This window comes from Piliocolobus tephrosceles, chromosome 8 (genome assembly GCF_002776525.5).
Source record: "Piliocolobus tephrosceles isolate RC106 chromosome 8, ASM277652v3, whole genome shotgun sequence".
NCBI classification, from domain to species: Eukaryota; Metazoa; Chordata; class Mammalia; order Primates; family Cercopithecidae; genus Piliocolobus; species Piliocolobus tephrosceles.
The window spans coordinates 38,738,087-38,757,143 of record NC_045441.1 but is presented as its reverse complement, the minus strand read 5'-3'; the positions used below and the strand labels follow the sequence as shown (position 1 = coordinate 38,757,143).

The window sequence follows — 19,057 nt, the reverse complement described above, 5'->3', positions numbered from 1 at the left end:
GGCAAGGCTGGAGTCAGTGAGGGAGTCTCACGGCAGCTCAAAACTGGGGGTTGGTTTTGTTCAAGCCTGTTTAATGGCAGGAAAAGACGGTGGGAGCCTAGGATGCTGAGGGCAGGGTTGCTATTCTAAGAGCCACGGGGAATCCCTTTTTGCCTTCTTAGAGGAAGTTAGGGGCGGATGATTTGCAAGAAGTCAGAGAAGACAGATCTGTGCAGGCAACAGCAACATTTTGATTTCAGCTCCGCACAGCAACCCTGTGCCAGCCTATTCTGGGTTCTGGTGCAGAGAAAAGGCCAGAAGTTTTCAGAAAGATGTCCTGGGCTTTGGAGGAATGTGGAGTTTCTGCTTTGGTTGAGAACTTCCTCCGGGTCTTTTACCAATTGCTCAATCAATCCCTTGAGTGTCTCTTTTGTGCCTGGCCCTGTGTTGGAGTTGTGAGGCCATGAAAGAAAAGACATGAGTTTTGAAAACAGCCAAAGGGATTCTGTTCCTTGAGAACCCATGTGCTTCCAATGAGAATGTGAGAAGGTTTCACCAAGGAGTCATAACTCCAAGACATTTTATTTTGACAGAAAATTTGTGACAAATCCATCAGAAACAGGATCAGGAATTTTTGGTCTCCTAGTCCCCGGTCCTGGTTTTTAATTCCCAATTCCAAAGTTCTATACTAACATCCAAACCATAGTTTGACTTTTAAATTTACCCCACTCCTCGGGAAGAGAAGTGCAGGCAGGCAGCTGTTTCCAGGAGATCAGAAGAAGATAAATGAATACTCAAGATTTACAGCGTCAAAGGCTATGTTGAGGATAATTCTTATGATTTTGTAAAAGACAAGGTACAGAAAACTAAGAAATGAAGGCTGTCATCCTCCCCATGGTTCCTAAAAGAGTTTTGGGACCTCTCTTTTATGTCACTGCATTGCTGTCTAGCTTCCTAAGGCATTGAGCTGCTAGGATGTACCATACAGTTTTACAAAAATATATATCAACATATTTCTCACCCTCTTGTCCTACCCCTTACTCTTCTGAATTACTTTTTCCTCTTAGTTTGAGTCCAGGTTATTTTTAACTAACTGTAGGTATTCTTTATTATTATTATTATTATTTGCACCATAATCATTGGAAATATGCAGGGTGTAGCTATAAAAATGACTGGATAAATTTGCAAACAGATGTATCATTATATGTATATGTACATATATACAACATGATCCCTCAATGAGGTAACCTAAGGAGGCTGAAAAGTTCTCCTAAAGATGCTGCCTTGGCAAAGATATTTTAAAAAGTCCTTCTTGGGTAGTGGTGCCAGGCCCGGATGTGAAACCTAATACGCTGTTTATTTCACTAGAGTTTCATCTTGTTTGGGTCTGACGTTGTGCCACATTAAAGGTAGTCACCTCACTTGATTTGCTAGATCTGAGCCCAAATGATGTCTGCCTATTCATCCAAAAGGGACAAGGATTTTCACCACAGAGAGTCTGCAGTAGTACAATTCCGTGGCAGAGCTCAGGCAAACCTCCCATCACTGGCTCAGTCCTGGCATAGCGTGTGGCTCTGCAAACTGCCTATGCTGAAGGTGTACTCACTGTGGTCACTCTGTCCTCTGTGCTCCCACCACCCTAGGTCCGGTCACTCACTGAATGACTGAAGCATGCTGTAGTGGAGAACTGGAAATGTATCTCTTGTTGCCCTCTCCCTCCCCCCACCCTCCAGACTGGGGCCCAGAATGCCACGTCCAGCACTGTTGTAGATGGGAGATCTGTCACGTTGAATTGCTGCGCTGGCCACATTAAGATACCACGTGTTCCCAAGTGGTATTGCAGCTGTCCCAAGGTCCATCTCTTCTCCCTCTCATACTGGGATCTCACTGGCAGGAAGTCTCGGCAGATTCCTGCTCTGATGGGCCTTCTCTTATGCTAGTGTGGACTTCACGGGATAGGGCAGACAGAGTATTTGTTGCATTTATTTGTTCTATCACTACAGAAGAAGCATTTCAAAATGTGTACAAAAGGATACTCTATTCCTCCAGTGGTACATCCCTTGTTCACAGCTAAACAGCAATAATTTAACATCGTCATAGAGGCAGACTGGAAATATGACTGCTTTTCTCATTTACAGTCCTGTGCATGTACTCGCCAGAAGGGCAGCTGAAGACCTAAAGCTGTACTGGATACAACAGATTCGACCTGAACAATCACCACACACAACATTATAAAAAAGTGTATTAGAAAGTATTGGAAACAATATTGCATATTAATATGTGGTTACACATGTTCACAGTGAGTGCCATTGCACCAAAAGCATTATGTGCTTCTTTTTTCTGATGCCTGTACATCTTAAATAAGTCTAATAATTTTGGTTCATCTTAAAGTAAAAATACATTGAAATGAATGAGAGAGATCTAGATGTTAAGACTAGACCATTCATTATTGCTGGAACTGAAGAAAGGAAGGATACACTGGTGTCATGATTTGTCTACGTTTAAGTCCAGTTCATCTCGCGTTTGTTTTGGCAAGAAGAGGACGCTACAAAACTCACAGTGCAGTCAAAACAAAACAAAACAAGAAAAAAGCACAAAAATCGGGGGGGTGTGGGAACCATATAACAACAAACCTACATCTCAGGCAGCTCCTTCTCAAGGAAGATTCTAAGATTTTATTATGTGGCTAATTCTAAATTGGAAATGGAACATGCTGGTATGTGAAGCAACTGGTGCTGGGACTTTACCCTTTGCTGATATGTGATGATAATGTGATGATTTTTAGTGACTCTTGCATTAGGATAATCACACTCATTAGGTACAAATTACAGAAGGAATATGGGGCAAGGAGCTGAGATTCAGGCTTTCCACATCTTGGGAAGCTGGGGTGTCAGAGAGGGGGAGGAACAAGAAACAGCGATTACTAGCTGTAATCAACAGGCCAACCTGTTACGGGTTACCCTCCCATCTCCAATATTTACTTCAAACACAATGAGAGTGCATGGAATCTAGGCACACAGTAGTACACAGCAGTACCCAAGACACACACTCACGCCATCATACAGCAGAACAAACTACGCAACAAAAAGTGTGAAGTCATGCAAACTCCTACTTTACCAGCTAGAAGAGAAACTTCAGCAACTTTTGGTACATGATATGGCCACCTTTTAAACATAAGTTAATTACTTGCTGACATAATATGAAACCTTACTTTAAATACAATAGTTTCAAAGAAAAATGGTGTTACAATATAAAACCACAACAAAAGGTGTGCAAAGAGACATTTATATTGGCTATAAAAGGCAGTGAGAGGAAAGGGCAAAGCAGTTTAGAAAAGAATTCCTGCAACCACTATTTACAGTTCCGGTTTGAGCTTTGTTTGAATTCCACTTGAAAAAATAACTCCCTTCAACCAACTGACTCAGGGAGATAGATGGAAAAGAACAGAGTAGGTGAAATTTGCAACAAACTGACTCTCAGAAGGCGCTCACCTTACAGATATTAACTTGGATAAGGAGCATCTTTCTCTGTAATTGCATATTGAAGGAGGACTGTCTAAAGCCCTTGGCTCCTCTCTCTCTCTCCTTTCACTCAGTGCATTGTTGCGGCCATTTTGTTTATTCCAGTTTCCAAATGCCACACCCTTCTGTGAGCAGAGAAATCCATGACTCAAGAATGGTATCTTTGTAAACTCCATCCTTTCAGTAAAACTCAAATGTTTATGAGGAAATACATTTTTGAAGACTGAAGGGGAATAATTCATTTACAGAATTTATAATGATTCCACAGGAACACAAGTCAGGCTTGATACTGCTGACTGGGACTATTGGGAATATTCTTCAAGTGCTTTTCTATTTTTTTGGGGGGGGGACAGGGGAAGGGCTTCCCAGACCTTTGATTGGTTTGGAATTCAATTGGGTCAGTGGTTCTCCACCAAGAGCGATTTCTCCTCACAGGGGACAGTTGGTGACGTCTGGAGAGTTTGGGTTGTCAATTTGGGGTGCTACTGGCATCTATTGGGTAGTGACCAGGGATGCTGCTAATTATCCTACAATGCACAGGAGAGCTCCTGCCTAACAAATAAGTATTCAGCCCAAAATGTCATGGTGCTGAGACTAAGAACCCCTGTTTGGATTAAATATTGAGGTGTTTATGTACAATTTTCTCTCTGTTGCTTCATTTCTTCTTGGGACAGTGTTGGTGAAGACAAGTACTGTAAATATTTGAAATGGTATATTCTTCATTGCCCAGGTGGTTGAGAGTAATGACCTTAATGATAGCATTAATCTTGAAGGAGACCCTTGCTGGTTGGGATTAGAATCTCCACACACCTTCCTTGGGCTTCAGTGCCTCCATGTCATAATATGGACAGGTAGGGTTCTCACCTGCAGTGCCACCTGCCTCCTCTTTCCTGGGGGATCTGGTGGCACTACTCTCCGAAGGTCTGGCTCAGTTCCTTGATTGCCCTGTGCATTCCAATATCCTACAGGCACGGGGCCAGCCATCCTATGTATGTGTGGACACACATGGTGGCTTGCCTTTACATTAAAGAGCCTCAACACGTTTGACAGCTTAGGTTCAAACAGATGAGTTCAGTGTGTTTGCAACAGAGATGCTGGGCTTCACGTATTTCATTGAGCTGAAAATTAATGATCATTCTAAATCACTCCTTTATGGGTTTTAAAACGAGAATAATATACAGTGACAGTAGGTAAAGAAACTTATCAACACTGAGAAATTCAGGCTTGTGGCTACAAACAGATGTACATAATTAAAATGAGGGCTAGGATTGGATCTCCTCAGGAAAAGAGGTTGCTGGTATTAGATGGAACCAGCCAGGGAAGGAAGAGATTTGAAATAAAGCTTTGGTTTCTGAGGAATGTTGCCATTTGAGAGGTTCAAAAAGAATTAAGATCCAAATTTCGGGACTGGTGTTTAAATTGTAGTGACAGACTTTGGGGGCCATTAAACGCATGGGAGTGAAAAAGCGGGGAACAGGGCTCCCCAGATATGCCCACGGGAAGACAGGCTCCTCCTACGGGGCAGCAAGCCTCCGGAGGCTCAGGCCATCTGAGCAGCCTCCGCAAAGCCAGCGAATCCAGGAGGATCCCAAAGGCTCTAGCCCAGGGTCTCCCTCCACCCAGGGCAGTCTGACAGACACAACTTTCCCCAAACAATTCATTTTCTTACGCAGAATATGACTTAAAATAGTATTTTCTCTCAAAAGTGTAGCCTCTCCGCCTTAGATGCATGTGGCCCGAAACTGGCCTGGGCACAGGTTGTTGGCCCTGCTGTGTCTTGGCACTCGGGTGGCGGCACACCTGTCCTGTCTGCTCACCTGCAGAGCCACACGGCAGGGGCTGTGCTTTCTGCTTCTGGGGACTGGAAAAAGACACCTGGTGCGCAAACCCCGTGCTTAGCACAGGGACGAGCACGTTCCTTCCCAGGCTGTGCCGTGTTTTATCTATTTCTCTTTGAAAATTTAGACTAATCGCTTGGAGAAGGGAATTCTAGGAAGCAACAGGTGAGGGAATCTCAGCCAGTAGTCTGGGGAAACATCTAGGAAGGTAGCAGTTATGGATGCTCCCAATGCAGCCCTGCCTCTAAAAATAAAAATCTTTTCAAAAGCAAATCAAACCCCAATCAACCAACTCAAACAAAAAACAAAAACAGCTACAAATCCAAACACAACATTATCTGGTCCAGTCCAGTCTATGCTGCTGGCGGGAGCGAGAAGACAGCAGTCCTTGTGCTTTTCCCGGGATGGCTGGGTGGGGCGGGGGTCGGGAGGGCTTTAGCTCATGTGGAAGCGGTGCTCCCCTCGCGTTATGTGCGACGAGAACTCGTACCGGTCCTGGCTGTGATAGCCGCACATGTTGCACTCAAAAGGATCACGGAAGCCGTGGCAGCCCATGTGGATGGTGTACATGACGTGATCCAGGAAGAGCACCCGGCAGTGTTCGCACTTGTACACCTTCATCTGCTCCCCGCTGGTGCTGACCACGCGGAGCGCGTCCTGCGAGTTCTCGGAGGCGGCGCGCAGCAGGTCGTAGGCGCGGTGCTCCTCCTTGAGCGACAGCCCGTTGCGCGCGTGCGGGGCGATGTGGTTGGTCAGGTAGATGAGGCCGCTGCGCTGCTCCTCGTTGTTGCTCTCGGTGTCCGTGGAGTCTTGGCAGCTGTTGCTCGGGGACGCCTCGCGCTCCGAGGGCACCAACTTGGCCTTGGAGAGCAGCAGCAGGTTCTCCACGGCGCTGTCCTGGGCCGAGTGGTTGGAGCGCGGGGTGCCCTCCGCGAGCGGCTTGTGCAGCTGGTACATGGGGCTGATGACCGGGACCACCTCGGAGCCGCCCGGGGGCGTCTGCACCAGCGGGCGCAGGGACTCGGCCCCCAGGTAGTTGATGGCGTTGTTGATGGCTTGGTCCATCACGTGGGACTTCATCATTTCGTTCTCCTTCTCGTAGCTGGCGCTGCTGTCGTAGGGCGTGTCGGACAGACCCTTGTCCCCTGTGGAAAGCAGGCGACAGTGAGTGGGGCGCGACCACCTCCGGAACCGGTCAGGTCCCCCAGCAACAGCTGAAATCTACACGCGGGGAGGAAAAGGGGAACACCGCCTGGGGGCCCAGCACGCCTGCGGCCCCCACACCTACACGCATACACACACACCTGCGGACACATCACACCTGCACCACACTGACGGGCTGGGGGAAGGCCCATGCATCTGTCTAGGGGGCACCAAGCCAGGACCCACCCATCATAGGCACTTAAAGAGATTTTGTTGGATAAATGAATAAATAAATAGGGGAACAAAAGATTAATTTAATTATGTTATTGTATTTCATTTAATATTTTAAATAGTGTATTTTAAATGATGCTTTTTCAGTAGAGTGTTCTCAGTAATTTACAACTGGCTAGCTTATACATTTATTGAATTAAAATACATAATTTATTCATTATATACAATATATTTAAAATATGTGATATGTTAAATTAATAATTTTAATAATTGTATTTAATACTTTCAATAATCTAGTGTAAAATTTAATCAAAATACATGATGATTGTTTATTTTTGTAATAAAATGACACATTTTTGACAAATAACCAAAAGGTAGATGAGCTCTGTCTTGTGATGAGAGTGGAAAGGATCCTCAAAAGTAATTATCTGTAGTTGGCAGGCCTGAGGCAGGGCTCCCCAGAAACATGTGGTGGAGAGTAGGAGGCATAGCAAGGGAGCTACAGGGAAAATAGTTGTTATTCATCTGTTATTTTTAGAAAGTACTGAGAATTATTGATGTACAAGGAACTACTGCTGAGGCCTCAGCAGTGACTGGGCCCTGGCCTGGAGAAACTTCTAATCTAACATCATCAGTTCATAGGAGTCCGTGAGCTCATTTCCCTGGCAATGGTGAAATCAGAGCCTAGATTTGGCTTCTTCAATTAGCTTTGTAGTAAATATCGTAATACAAAAAATAAATTTCCTTGAAGGCACACCTTCTCAATATGTTGGTCATAAGTTCGGTATGAAATCATGGCTTAATTAGCAAATTCATTAATTACAGTAACTGCACTCTTACTGGCAACACTGCGGCTGTGTTCTACTTTCAGTGATGGTACATAAATGAGTCAAAGCACATAAGCCCATCCTTGGAATGTCTGAATGGTTTATATTTTACCACTACTCTGTATATTTCCATCCTTCAACACATCTGGACTGGGCAGAGGGACAGAATGGTGAGCAAGTGAGAATGGTCCCCATCCTTAGCAGCAGACAGCTACTAAGGGAGGGTAGGTAGAAGTTCATGCATGATTGCACAGATAATTCCTTCCCATCTGAGAGATCCATGAAGACAAGGGGAGCTTGCTATGAGAGCATTACACAGGTTTCTGATCTTGTAAGAGTCAGCCAGACAAGGAGGGTTTTGTGTCCCAGTGTAGGGGACAAGAAGAAGGAAATTTCTGAAGGGAGAACGGGCTGGGAGGTGTGGCAGGACTGAGTGAAGGTTGGGGAACCAGAGCCCTAGGTGGGGGCAGTGCTGGAGAGGTAGGCAGGAGGGGCAGGCAGAGGCCAGCTAGGCAGAGACTTTATCTAAAGGAAAATGGAAACCAGTGAAAGGTTTGAAGGAAGAAGTGGCCTTTTCATTCACTGTGGAAAGAACAGCTTGAAGAGGGGCAAAAGTGAGGGATAATTCAAAACTTCCCCAATGTGCAAGTTATGGCTGATGATGGCTGGTGAGGGTGGTGGCAAGGGAAGGTCCCAACACCTCCCACGCTGCACCTGACACTGAGGTCATCAGCTGGTTCTTACTAACAGAAGGATAAACTACTCTGTAATTCCTACATTTACTAATAGTCCTTTTATAAAATCTGTGACCATTAAGAATTGTCCAGGAATATATGCCCAATTATACCATAAAGTACCTTTGAGTTTCATGTCTTATTTTGCAATGAATATGTATCATATAATAGCCTAGTTTCTGTTTGTTTTCATCTACTGGTGGTCAGAAGTGACATATACTCTGACTATAGAAAGAAAACTTGTGCATGGCCAGTTACGCCCTTCCAGAAACAGAACAGGATGAAACCCCTATGAAGCTGATGGTAGGGACCAAATAAGTGGTGTTTTTCTCCATTAAAGGTCAGAAAAAGTAATTGTATAACATTACTGAAACCACACAAATTTTTTGTTTCTTTTTTTGTGTTGAGCAGCTAAATGTCTTGTTACACTAACTCCAGAACAGAATGAATCCATTCTAGTTTGTATCCAAGTCTATCCCTCTACCGAATCACAGCAAGAAACGCAAGAAACTGAGGGGAATGGACTTTGTAGCCAATTTTGCTAAATATAGAAGTCTTTACAGCCCCACCAAAAGGGTGCTTTCCCACCTAATCATCCTGTCTCTCCCCAAGTCATGGTTGTGTGGTTTCCCAAGCAACCCTGAAATCTGTTGTTTTCAAACTTGGTATCACAACAAATGGGTGTAGGAAAAAAATCAACATATATGTCAGATTACTGTGGCACATGAAAATTACCATAGAATTTCTCTTCCTTAATACCCAATGAAACAAGAAAAATAAAAACCTCTAAATTTCACCAACAGCAATCAGCTAAAGGAACAGGTAATGTATAGTCATAGAATATTATATATAAACATAATTATATATAATATGTATTTCATTATGGTGTGTGTGAGTACACACAGACACACACTCAAAGACTAGAAATTCTGGAATGAGATGTAGGGCAAAGCTTCGCTGCTAATCTCATTTCCAAATCTTCAGGTGTGAGTCAAGAATAACCTCAGCATTTTCCCTCATATCCTCATATCTATAAAGACATGATTCAAATAGGTATATTTTCCCTGTTCTGATCAGAAAAGCAGTTGAAATCTTGGCTGACAAGAATCAGATGACTGTGGAGAAGTGAGCCCCTGCGGGCTCCCTGGGACAGAAGCAAAGTCCTCTGTGGTCTACACTGAAGAGGAAGATGGCTCGAAGCCCCAGAGAATCTCCTGTGGGGATGAAAGCATTCCCCAAGTAGGTACAGTGCTGATGGCTTAGGGTATGTAACTAAATTTCAGATGAGGGAGAGAGAGCAAAGGAAAAGTATTTTAACAAAGGCTGCACTTTGCCTCACCAGACTCCTCCAACCCCATCTTTGTCATTCTTTCAGGATTTAGAAAACTCAATAGCTCTCACAGGAAAAAAAGTGTAGTGGGAAGAAGGCTGAAATGTCAATCAAGCTATATCAGACCAAGTAGAGTAAGCAAGATGAAAAGAAATGTCAGGGTTACTAAGAAAATATTTTCTAGAAATACAGGGGAAGAAAGGAAGCAAAGCACAGACCATCGAGCCCCTCCTAGGGGAAAAAATCCTTAATTTCAAGAAGAGAGGAAATGCCTCATAATTGCTTCATAACATGGAATCAATTTTAAAAATATTCAAAATAAAATACAAAAGCAACAGAATAAGACGAAGAAAGAGATTTCGGATCTCAGGAGACAAGATAAGGAGCAAAATAATATTATTACAGAATTAATGAATGGATTAAAAATACATCCTCAAACACAATACAATGATAGAAATAGAACATCTATAGAAACTTTTTTTAAAAAGTTACTTGAATATAACGTCCAATCAATTAAGAGATTAATCAACATAGACAGAAATAAGAATAAAAGGGCAGGGTCTGATCCTTGAATCTATTTAGAGTTAGTAATAGAACCGGAACTACTAAAAATTAAATTACTGACAGAGGAAAACCACAAGAGAACAGTGAGTAAATGTAAAAATAGACAGAGAAATAAACAAAAACCTTAAAGAACTGTTAACAAATATGGAAGACAAACTATCTAACATATGGACAACTAGTATCCCTCAACAGAGATCACAATAGATGGAACAAAACATATTTATATAAAAGAGAATTTCCCAGAAATAAAGAGAGAAAAAAAGGAGACTTCCTAGATAAAATGGCAGGTATTTTTATTCAGAATGAATAGACCAAGATACATCCTAATCAGGGTATTTAACTTCAAGGTTAAAGAAAGAACCCTCAGGCATTCAGGAATAAAATGCAAATCACCTTGAAGAAGAAACAGTTACACTAGACTTGATGTTTCCACAGCAACATTCAACAAGCAGGGCCATCAGCAAAATCTAAAAAGTTCTCAAGCGAGAAAAAGAGAGTGGCCCAAGATCATAGACTCTGTCAAAATGCTCGTCAAATACGAAGGCAACAGGCCAACATCCTCAAACACGATACAGTGATAGAAATAGAACATCTATAGAAACCTTTTTTAAAAAAGTTGCTTGAATGTAAAGTCCAATCAATTAAGAGATTAATCAAAATAAACAGAAATTAGAATAAAAGAGCAGGGTCTGATCTTTGAATCTATTTAAATAGCATTAGTAATAAATAAACTACTATGAATTATGATTACAGAATAGAGTGTGAATATTACAAAGCTGGACAATGTAAAAATAATAAGATAATGTGAACACTGGAACACTGAATGTGAACTGGAATACTGTCCTTATTTTTCAAAGCAGTGAGCCAGTAAATACTGCTTAACTTGAAACAACTGGATTAAAGAAAATTCAAATTTCTTAATGTTTTTCATAATACATATTTTTAATCTTAGAGGATCCTTTAAAAATAATATTCCTTTATGTGAGAGGATATTTAAGATAAGCCATTTCTCCAGTTTTGTTCAGGTCTCTTTTCGCCTCTTGAATTTAAGGCATGTATGATATGTTGGAATCTTTATGAAAGTATTGATTTCATATTTACCTATCCATCAATCCACCTAGTTCATCAGCCTATCCACTCACATACATATGCATCAGAAGATATTTAGAATGTTACTTATCTACTTTTAATATTGGTAATTTCTGGATGTTGGGCTTTGTGGTGATTTGAAAACATTAATCTTTGCATTAAAATTCTTTATGTTAACTTTGTGTTATTTTAACATATAATAGGGTTTCTTTTTCTTACAAAAGAAGAAAATATACCTAGATAATTATAATGGGTAGCACAAATATTGGTAATTGTTGTTTTCCTCTTTGTGCTTTTCTCTATTTCAAAAATGTTCCCAAGTCAAGCACCAGACAGACTAAAAACAACAATTATCATTGCTATTTAATATAAGCACTTTCCTAATTAGATTAATCAGTCCTGTTGACCTGTATTTGATGATCTCAGAGGGGGAGATCTTTAATGGCCCCAGTGGTGAGGAATGTTGCTGGCAAAACAAATACTCATTCACACTCATGTCAAAGTTTAAGGAAAAAATTTTAATCATAGGTTATAGATCAATAAAGCAAAACTATATGCCACTCTGAGCAATAGTCATCATGAAAATCATATCATCTTACATTCTTAAGATGCTTTCTAGTGTTGGGAGCACCATCACATCCATCACCCCTTCTGAGCCTCAGGATAGCTCTGGGAAGAGGCAGGGCAACAGATCCACACCCATCCCACAGATGGCAACACTAAGCCCAGCACCATACTCAAGGCCACCAGTCACTCCTAGCTGGAGCTGACTTTGAAGCATGGGGCTCTTTCAACTGAACCACTGTTGGGCCAGCTTGTGTGAGAACAGCTGTATTCCTGCTCTCTTTCCACGTTCACATGAAGGCTAAACTCAGCCTCCAAGAAGCAGAGAGGGGCCTTAGAGACTCACTCACCTTTTAATTTTAGGGCTGCAGAAGCCGTGACACATTGGGAGTGACTGATGGAAATCTGATTAAGTTGAAGCGGGGGTAAGGTAGGCATTTTAGGGCAGGAAGAGGCATCATTTTTACAAATGAACTGCCAATCACCAACAGATTATGCAGCTGCTTGTGAGTCTTTTGCTCCAAACTCCTCTTCTGCTACTCTCGTCCACTGTTCCTACTACGTCCCCTGGGTACTCCTTTTTAATCTTCGCCTTGCCTCATCAGAGCACTGTGTTGTTTATTTCTTCTACTAACACAGAAGCATCTCAAGCCAACACCCACATTGTGATCTCACAAGGGTGGGGGTTGGGGAGTGGCTCCAGTAGAGTTTCACAGATGAATTTCTCGTTTGGTTTCAAGTCTCCAAAAGCTAAAAGGGGCTGCAAATGTTCATTCACCAAAGCATTCTCCAGGCTCCTCACCTGACAGAGGATGCTGTCCCTGCTTCTTAAGGTCAGTAACCCTTCACTCCCCTTGCACACACTCGCTGCCTTATCTCTGCCCAAATCCCAGTCACCACCCATCTCTCTGTCACTGTGTCCACCCGGGGGGCCTCCAAGCAGATGCTGGGCCCTGTGCCCAGTGCTGCTAGAATCCCACAGCTTATGCTCAGCACAGGACCCCACTCCTACTCCGTTCAGGATGGCAAGGCCTCCCTCGTTCTCATGGTCTAAAGGCTCAAGTGTATGCGGACAACTCCCCACTGGCTAAGCCAGTGACTTTCATACTTTGTGTACACTGAATCCTTCTCTCCCTTGCTCCTCTCAACCCCCACCCTATGACAAACCTCTGATTAATGAAAAGGTCAAAATGGAGCCCTGTTTGAAGCTGCGAGAGGGAGGCTGGTGCCCAGGACTTGGTCTTGCCTCTGTCCTTCCCCCTTCCTGTCATCCTGCAGGTCAACAGGTGCCCTCTGGGACCCTTGGCCTCACTAGCCCCTGTTCTGGCCCCACCTCTCTCCCACCACAATTTCCCCGTGTGTCACAGACACCAGAAGTCCTTGAAAATCAACACGTCAAAAACAGAACCCCGTCTTTTCCCAGAATCTGGTGTTATCCTTTTCATCAAGGGCACACTACTCTACTGGAATCAGTGTGACTCATGGTTTTCCTCACCCTATCCCTGCCTTCAGCCCTATGTTCCTCTGACAGCAACCCTTCTCCTTCACAAGCCCCTCTTTCCATGCCTGCTGCCACTGCCTCCGCACTCTCCCTTTTCCAGTCATTTTTTGGTACTTGATGTCTTTACTCTCCTAGCCATTGCTCTCACGAAAAATAAGGCAATGCTTCTTTCCTGCTGACTGAATGAAGGGTTCTTCTCTCACCTGGTATCTGAAGCCATTCATCCTGTGGCAGAGCTGCCTAGGACACCTTTGCTTTTCCTGCTTCCCCAAGGGCACCTGAGTTATGCTGGGAAGATGCCCTGCTCCTCTGTCATGTCCTTAGGCCCCCACTCCAGCCCTCGTGGTCAGCATGGTTTCTCATTGATCTTAAACATCTGCCTAGATTCCCCCATTCCTCCAACACTTAGAATGTGCTGAAACCCTATTCCTCTTCCAAAGTGCCTCTCAGCCTCATGAAGCTTTTACTGGTCCTCTTTCCTGGACAGAGTTAACCCTCACCCCGAGGGTTTCTGAATGTTTTCACAATCTCGGAGTCATGGGATGTTCACAATCACCCTGTGAGGATACTAAAGCATGGAACCAAGGCTCTAGGGGCAGAGCCATTTTACTAAGGTGACAGAGTTGGCGAGTGGCAGTGGCTGTGTATTGACTCTGAGCTGGTTCCTAAGCCTACTGCCTTTCCACTTGGACCCTGGCTTGCCGTCCCTGCAGCGTCTGGCTGGATGGTGGTGTTGATGCATCTATCACCTACTCTGGGCATTACTCCTAGAGAGAAGGATGGTCTTCTTCTTCTTCTTCTTCTTTTTTTTTTTTTTTATCCCACAAAGCATTAGGCAAAATAGCAATCCTAGCTAAGCCCTGTCTTCACTGGACACTTCTCAGGGGCCAGTCACTGTATGATTCTTCCCATTAACCCTTCAGAGTCCCCCATAAGGGGAGAGTTCAGAGCTTCATGTGAAAAATGAGGATCTGAAGCTCTGAGAAGCCGGCCAGGCCTGGAGTGTCCTGCAGTGTGGTGTCCCCCAGCCAAGCCAGGCCCAAACTCTCCACCCTGTGCACGCTGGTGCAGCCGCCCCTAGGAGCGATGTCTACAGGCAGTTCACAGTGCACCCCCAGATGCTGCAAAATCACATCTAGGAAAAACTGATGGGAGGTTTGTCATTTCTAAGACACTTATTGGAAAAAATTCTAAGATATTTAAGGAATGTTAAGCCTACCAATTTTTGCTTTTGAAAAATTAAGATTTTTTCCCCCTTTCTTCTACCCTCAACTAATTTCTACTTGCAAGTAAAACACCCACATAGTTTTTTTTTTAAGAGACAGCAAACATTTAACTCTTACCAAGAAATTTCTGAGGCATAGAACTCTTACGTTTGGCGACGTTACTTGCTAGTCTGTCCAGCACGAGAGATCTCTCTGATCCTATCTTGCACAGGTCTTCTGCCATTTCACTGTGATTAGTTTCTTCTTTAATGACTAAAGTCAAAGACAGTTAGAGAGGCCAGTTTAGAAAGGCTTACGTTTAAAGGGTTCAGTCGCGTCCAATGTTAAATCTGACATTTGTTAAGTGCCTACAAGAGCTAGGCCCTTCCTAGAGATTAATTCTAATCTTCCCAGCAACACTGCCAGACGGGCAGAGGCAGCCACAGCAATGCCAACGACCAACTACGTGCAAATGCTTCTTCCTCCAACAGCTGCTCGCCACACATCATCCTCTTTAAGTCCAAATGCACAGGCACTACCACCATCGCCAGAGGCTGGACTGGGATTAAGTACTGATGTCCCTTTGACAAGTCCTTTGAACTTTTCATAATACTCCTAAATCCACTACGTCCGTCAGTCCCTAACAGCAGCCCTCTGAGATGCAAAGAACTGTCTGACCTAATGTCTGACTTCATGGACCAGCACAGTGAACTGAGATACAAAAATGTGGCCCCCAAGAACCTACAGCAGATCTGGGCAACGTGGAGAAAAACCCAGAGTCCCTTATCCCTGAGCACACAGCAAACTCCTGAAAATCAAAGTACCCCGACTATTGTAGAAAATTTAGAAATTATGGAGGCAAATGTTAATGTGTGGGCCAGTTCTAGTCACTCTGGATTGTTCTGTGTCCTCTCTTTCCAAAATTGAAAATACAACTTTGTATCCTGCATAGCTGGATCTATATTTACATCTAGTTATTGTGGTTGGAGGTATAAAAACATAACTCTTTCATTTCCTGGCAATTTATCCTAGTCTATAAGGAGTTGATAATGTAAACTGATTATCTTAAATGCCTGATCGATTCTTCCGATACCATTCCTGTCTTATGCTTCCTCCTGCCTCGGCTATTTCATGCTGATTTATCACGGCGTCTTCGGTAGGTTATCCATCTCTATTATTGATTTATCTGTCTATTCTTCAAAGAGTTCCATCCATTTCAGCTACATTTTCATACATCACTTGACATTACTCTTTTAAAAAGTTGCCAATTATCTCATGCATATATGCAGATACTTTATGATACATGGTTACCAGATTCCAGTAAAATTTACAAGCCAGTTTTATGTTGAAACGATACGGTAATTTGGGCAGAGGCACATGGACAGCATCCAGACCTCTCAACTTCTCCAATCTCCCATGTTTTCCTTCTTGCCTCAGTATGGTTTGCTGGTTTTCTTCATTTGTAAGTGTTTTATGTCTTCATTGATATTATGAATGTTACTTTGAAAACATGTATTTCAAATTGGCTATTGTTGCTGGTATATTTTATATTTTAACATTTGAAATATGTGGTTTTTTTATTAAATGGGCAAACATATATAGCCCACACCCTGATTTATATGCAAGATAAAGATAAATCCATAAAACCCAATTCCTCTGGTCACACACTTCATCTATGAAGCTAATATGCTTCCTGACATGTTCATCTTTCTCTGCAAAGCCGTGCCCACGGCCTCCCCAGGGCTCCCAGAAGTCAGGGGTCTTCTCTGCACCATGGTGCAGGGCCTCCCAAAAGCCTCCACCCCCAGAGGCAATCACAGCAAGGAACAAGTGAGCTTGATGCTCGTGAGTCAAGCTCACTTGATGCTCGTGAGACAGGCTGCTCTGTCATTTGATACATGCATCTCCAAGGGCTGGTGATTCTGTTTGTGCACCAAAGGCTCAAGAGAAACTTATGTTTTTCCATAAAGACATTAGGAAATTATAACAGGTGATCAAAAGCCTTTTACTAAAGAAAATTATATTCAGAAAATTCATCTTTTCCTATATTGCCTAATTGAGGCTTTGATTTTACTGAATTCACCCAATCTTAGGGGGTTTTGGGGGTTGGAGAAGAGATTATTTGCCCATCCATTTGAGCACAGACAAGGGGTTCTCAGAGGGGGACAGAGGAGGAGAGATGCATCAGAAGGCACAAGTTCCACCCACCCAGGCACAGCACAGCTGAAATGACCAAGCTTGCCCTGCCTGCCTTCCTGGTCCCAAGCACAGTTCAGGAAGACTTCTGTCAAAGCCCTCAATACTCCAAGTTCCTTAAACCACCAGCACCTACAAGTGCTAGGTGTTGGCAAGGGCAAAAACCAAAGGTGACTGTCGAAAGGTATTTATGACCATTTTGCACCTTTTGAGGCCATACCAGACAGAAAGATTTCAACAGGATTAAGTGCAAGCCTGGCTTTGTCTGCTGCCACACTGAGACCAGACCACTGCTCCTTCCTAGAGAAGCTTTCATACCTCCTGAGTGAGGGGACACAGAGGCATCACAATGGTAGTCCAAGTAACTTAACCAACAAAGGGAATACATTAACATTTTAGGGTGAAATTGATACTCACCACAGGGTAATATTTAATACACATTACTGGCATGTAGCCTTACTGACATAGAGACCAACAGAGAAGAATTAGCTTGATGGTATCAGTATGTCAGTGACCTAAACATCCATGTTTAGGTAAGTACCTGACACATGTCTAGGCTCCTGCTCACACCTGGATCCACCCCCTTACGTTTCTCTCAGAGCGCTGCTATGAGGGTGGCCAGGCACGAATCATCACTCACATTTAAGCGATGAGCTCTGGGTCACATTCAAAAACAGAGAACTCAAACCCAGGTCTCAGTGAAATGAATGCTGCTTCTCCCGCTCCCCTGGAAGCAGCTCTTGTGTACTGCAGCTTGTTTCTTTGGTAATGAAAACAGTGGAGGAAACAGAAATGATATACTGTCTGTTTCTTTTGTTCATTTTGTCTTTTCAATTCTATGTGCATATCAGATTCCTGTATTCAACAGGGCTTGGCACTATTGATTGTAAGTCCTCAGTAAATATTTGTTGAGTAAATAAAATGGCTTATTAAGCATTAATATGTAAACTACATCATTAAGAGCACTTCCTTCCAAGACCCGTTCATTTATTTTTATAGAAAAATACAATATTTGATGTTGACATTTTATTTCAGAGGAACATAATCATCGTCTCATCCATTAGTCTTCTGCCCTGCGGTCCGGTCATGTGAATTAATAACTGTTACATTATTATTATTTTAGCATCCAGTTTCTTCTCTTCCACTCACCTTCAATGCCTTTCCATTCTAGACCTGAGATTTTGAAAGAAGCCAAATGATAATTTAATGATATCTTCCCATTTCACAGGGAGAAGATTGAGACCTGGAGGAATCACCTGTGAGCCCCAGATCCCTGGCTGACTGGCAAAGGCGACAACAGTCTGGCTGCAGAGCTCCGGCCAGGTGAGATGTTGCCTCTCTGTGCCAAGACTAATCGGAATAAATTTTTAGCCATTCCCAACATTCTATTTTCCTCCTCTCATCGGCCACTAATAATCTGAGGGTACTCTGGTGAATTTTCCCTTTTGAACCATTTATTAAAGTCCGAAAGGTGAATGAACGAGGCTTAATAAATTTTCCACCACTCGTTAAATTGCAACCTCACAGTCTAGTGATGGCTTTTCCAGGAGCAGTGATAAATGAATACTGTTTTGAAAGAGATTAGCTTTATATGATCTCTTTATAAATTGTTTATCTCTTAAAAATTAGGGAAGAACCTTTTATAACACTGCCATTCCTCCAGGCGAATCCAGCCTTCCTCGGTAATCTCTCCACATCATTTATTCTACAGGCTCTGGGGTTGGAATCAAGTGCTATCTCGTTATGCAACACAGCAGAGCATCACAGCTCCTGAGAAAGAAGCGACCTTTCCTCTCATCCTTCGACAACCTAAATACTATCAACTACCAGGGGCTTCCAACAAACTTCAACCTCGCACTTCAGGCAGGAGTGGATACCCTGCCCTCAGTCTGAACTGATGCTTAAAATCACAGCCTGAAAGTTCTTATTTGATAAACTTCATTAAAAAATTGTTTTAAAACAAGATTTTACATTTTATTTTGTTTACAAAGAAATAATCACTACTTGAGGTGTGGTTTTTTTTTTTTGTTGTTCTTTTAAAACCACCAACATCCAAAAAACAACCCAAAACTTTTACGGTCACTGCTATCCTACGAGTTTCTCCTGATCGGAAGTGGGCAGGATTTTAAAATCAAGCTCTCTCTGGTCAGATGAGGACCTAGAAAGCACAATGTGCTTCTGGTGAAACTGTGAAGTTATTGGCCAAAAACTTTCCTCCCTCCTAGCCCCAGCAGGAAGCAGGCCCAAGGCTCTGCTCCTAAGGCTGCATGCAGAGCGCCCTCCTTCCCCACCATGCTGGGGGGAGAGCCCAACAGGCTGGCCTCCGAGCAGCAGC

At 43.1% G+C, this 19,057-nt stretch overlaps 1 protein-coding gene and 1 long non-coding RNA gene across 25 annotated transcripts in view; one reads left to right on the top strand and one right to left on the bottom strand.

The window, feature by feature from the left end:
* Nucleotides 1–533: 533 nt before the first annotated feature.
* The window catches only part of IKZF1 (IKAROS family zinc finger 1), a 102,966-nt gene continuing 84,442 nt past the window's right edge, over nucleotides 534–19,057 (bottom strand). For 18 of the 24 annotated variants that reach the window (XM_023232013.2, XM_023232030.2, XM_023232018.2 and 15 more), the window contains 2 exons: nucleotides 14,665–14,799; nucleotides 534–6,483 (listed from right to left, as the gene is read on the bottom strand). In XM_023232013.2, the coding sequence (XP_023087781.1) occupies nucleotides 5,774–6,483; nucleotides 14,665–14,799 (845 nt within the window). In that variant the 3' untranslated portion in view covers nucleotides 534–5,773. The remainder of the gene's footprint in view (nucleotides 6,484–14,664; nucleotides 14,800–19,057) is intronic. The other 6 variants (XM_023232017.2, XM_023232031.2, XM_023232006.2 and 3 more) reach the window with 2 other exon arrangements.
* LOC111555707 lies at nucleotides 12,577–18,717 on the top strand. The gene is made up of 3 exons (XR_002735617.2): nucleotides 12,577–12,653; nucleotides 17,951–18,045; nucleotides 18,434–18,717. It is a non-coding gene; the product is annotated as an uncharacterized LOC111555707 (long non-coding RNA).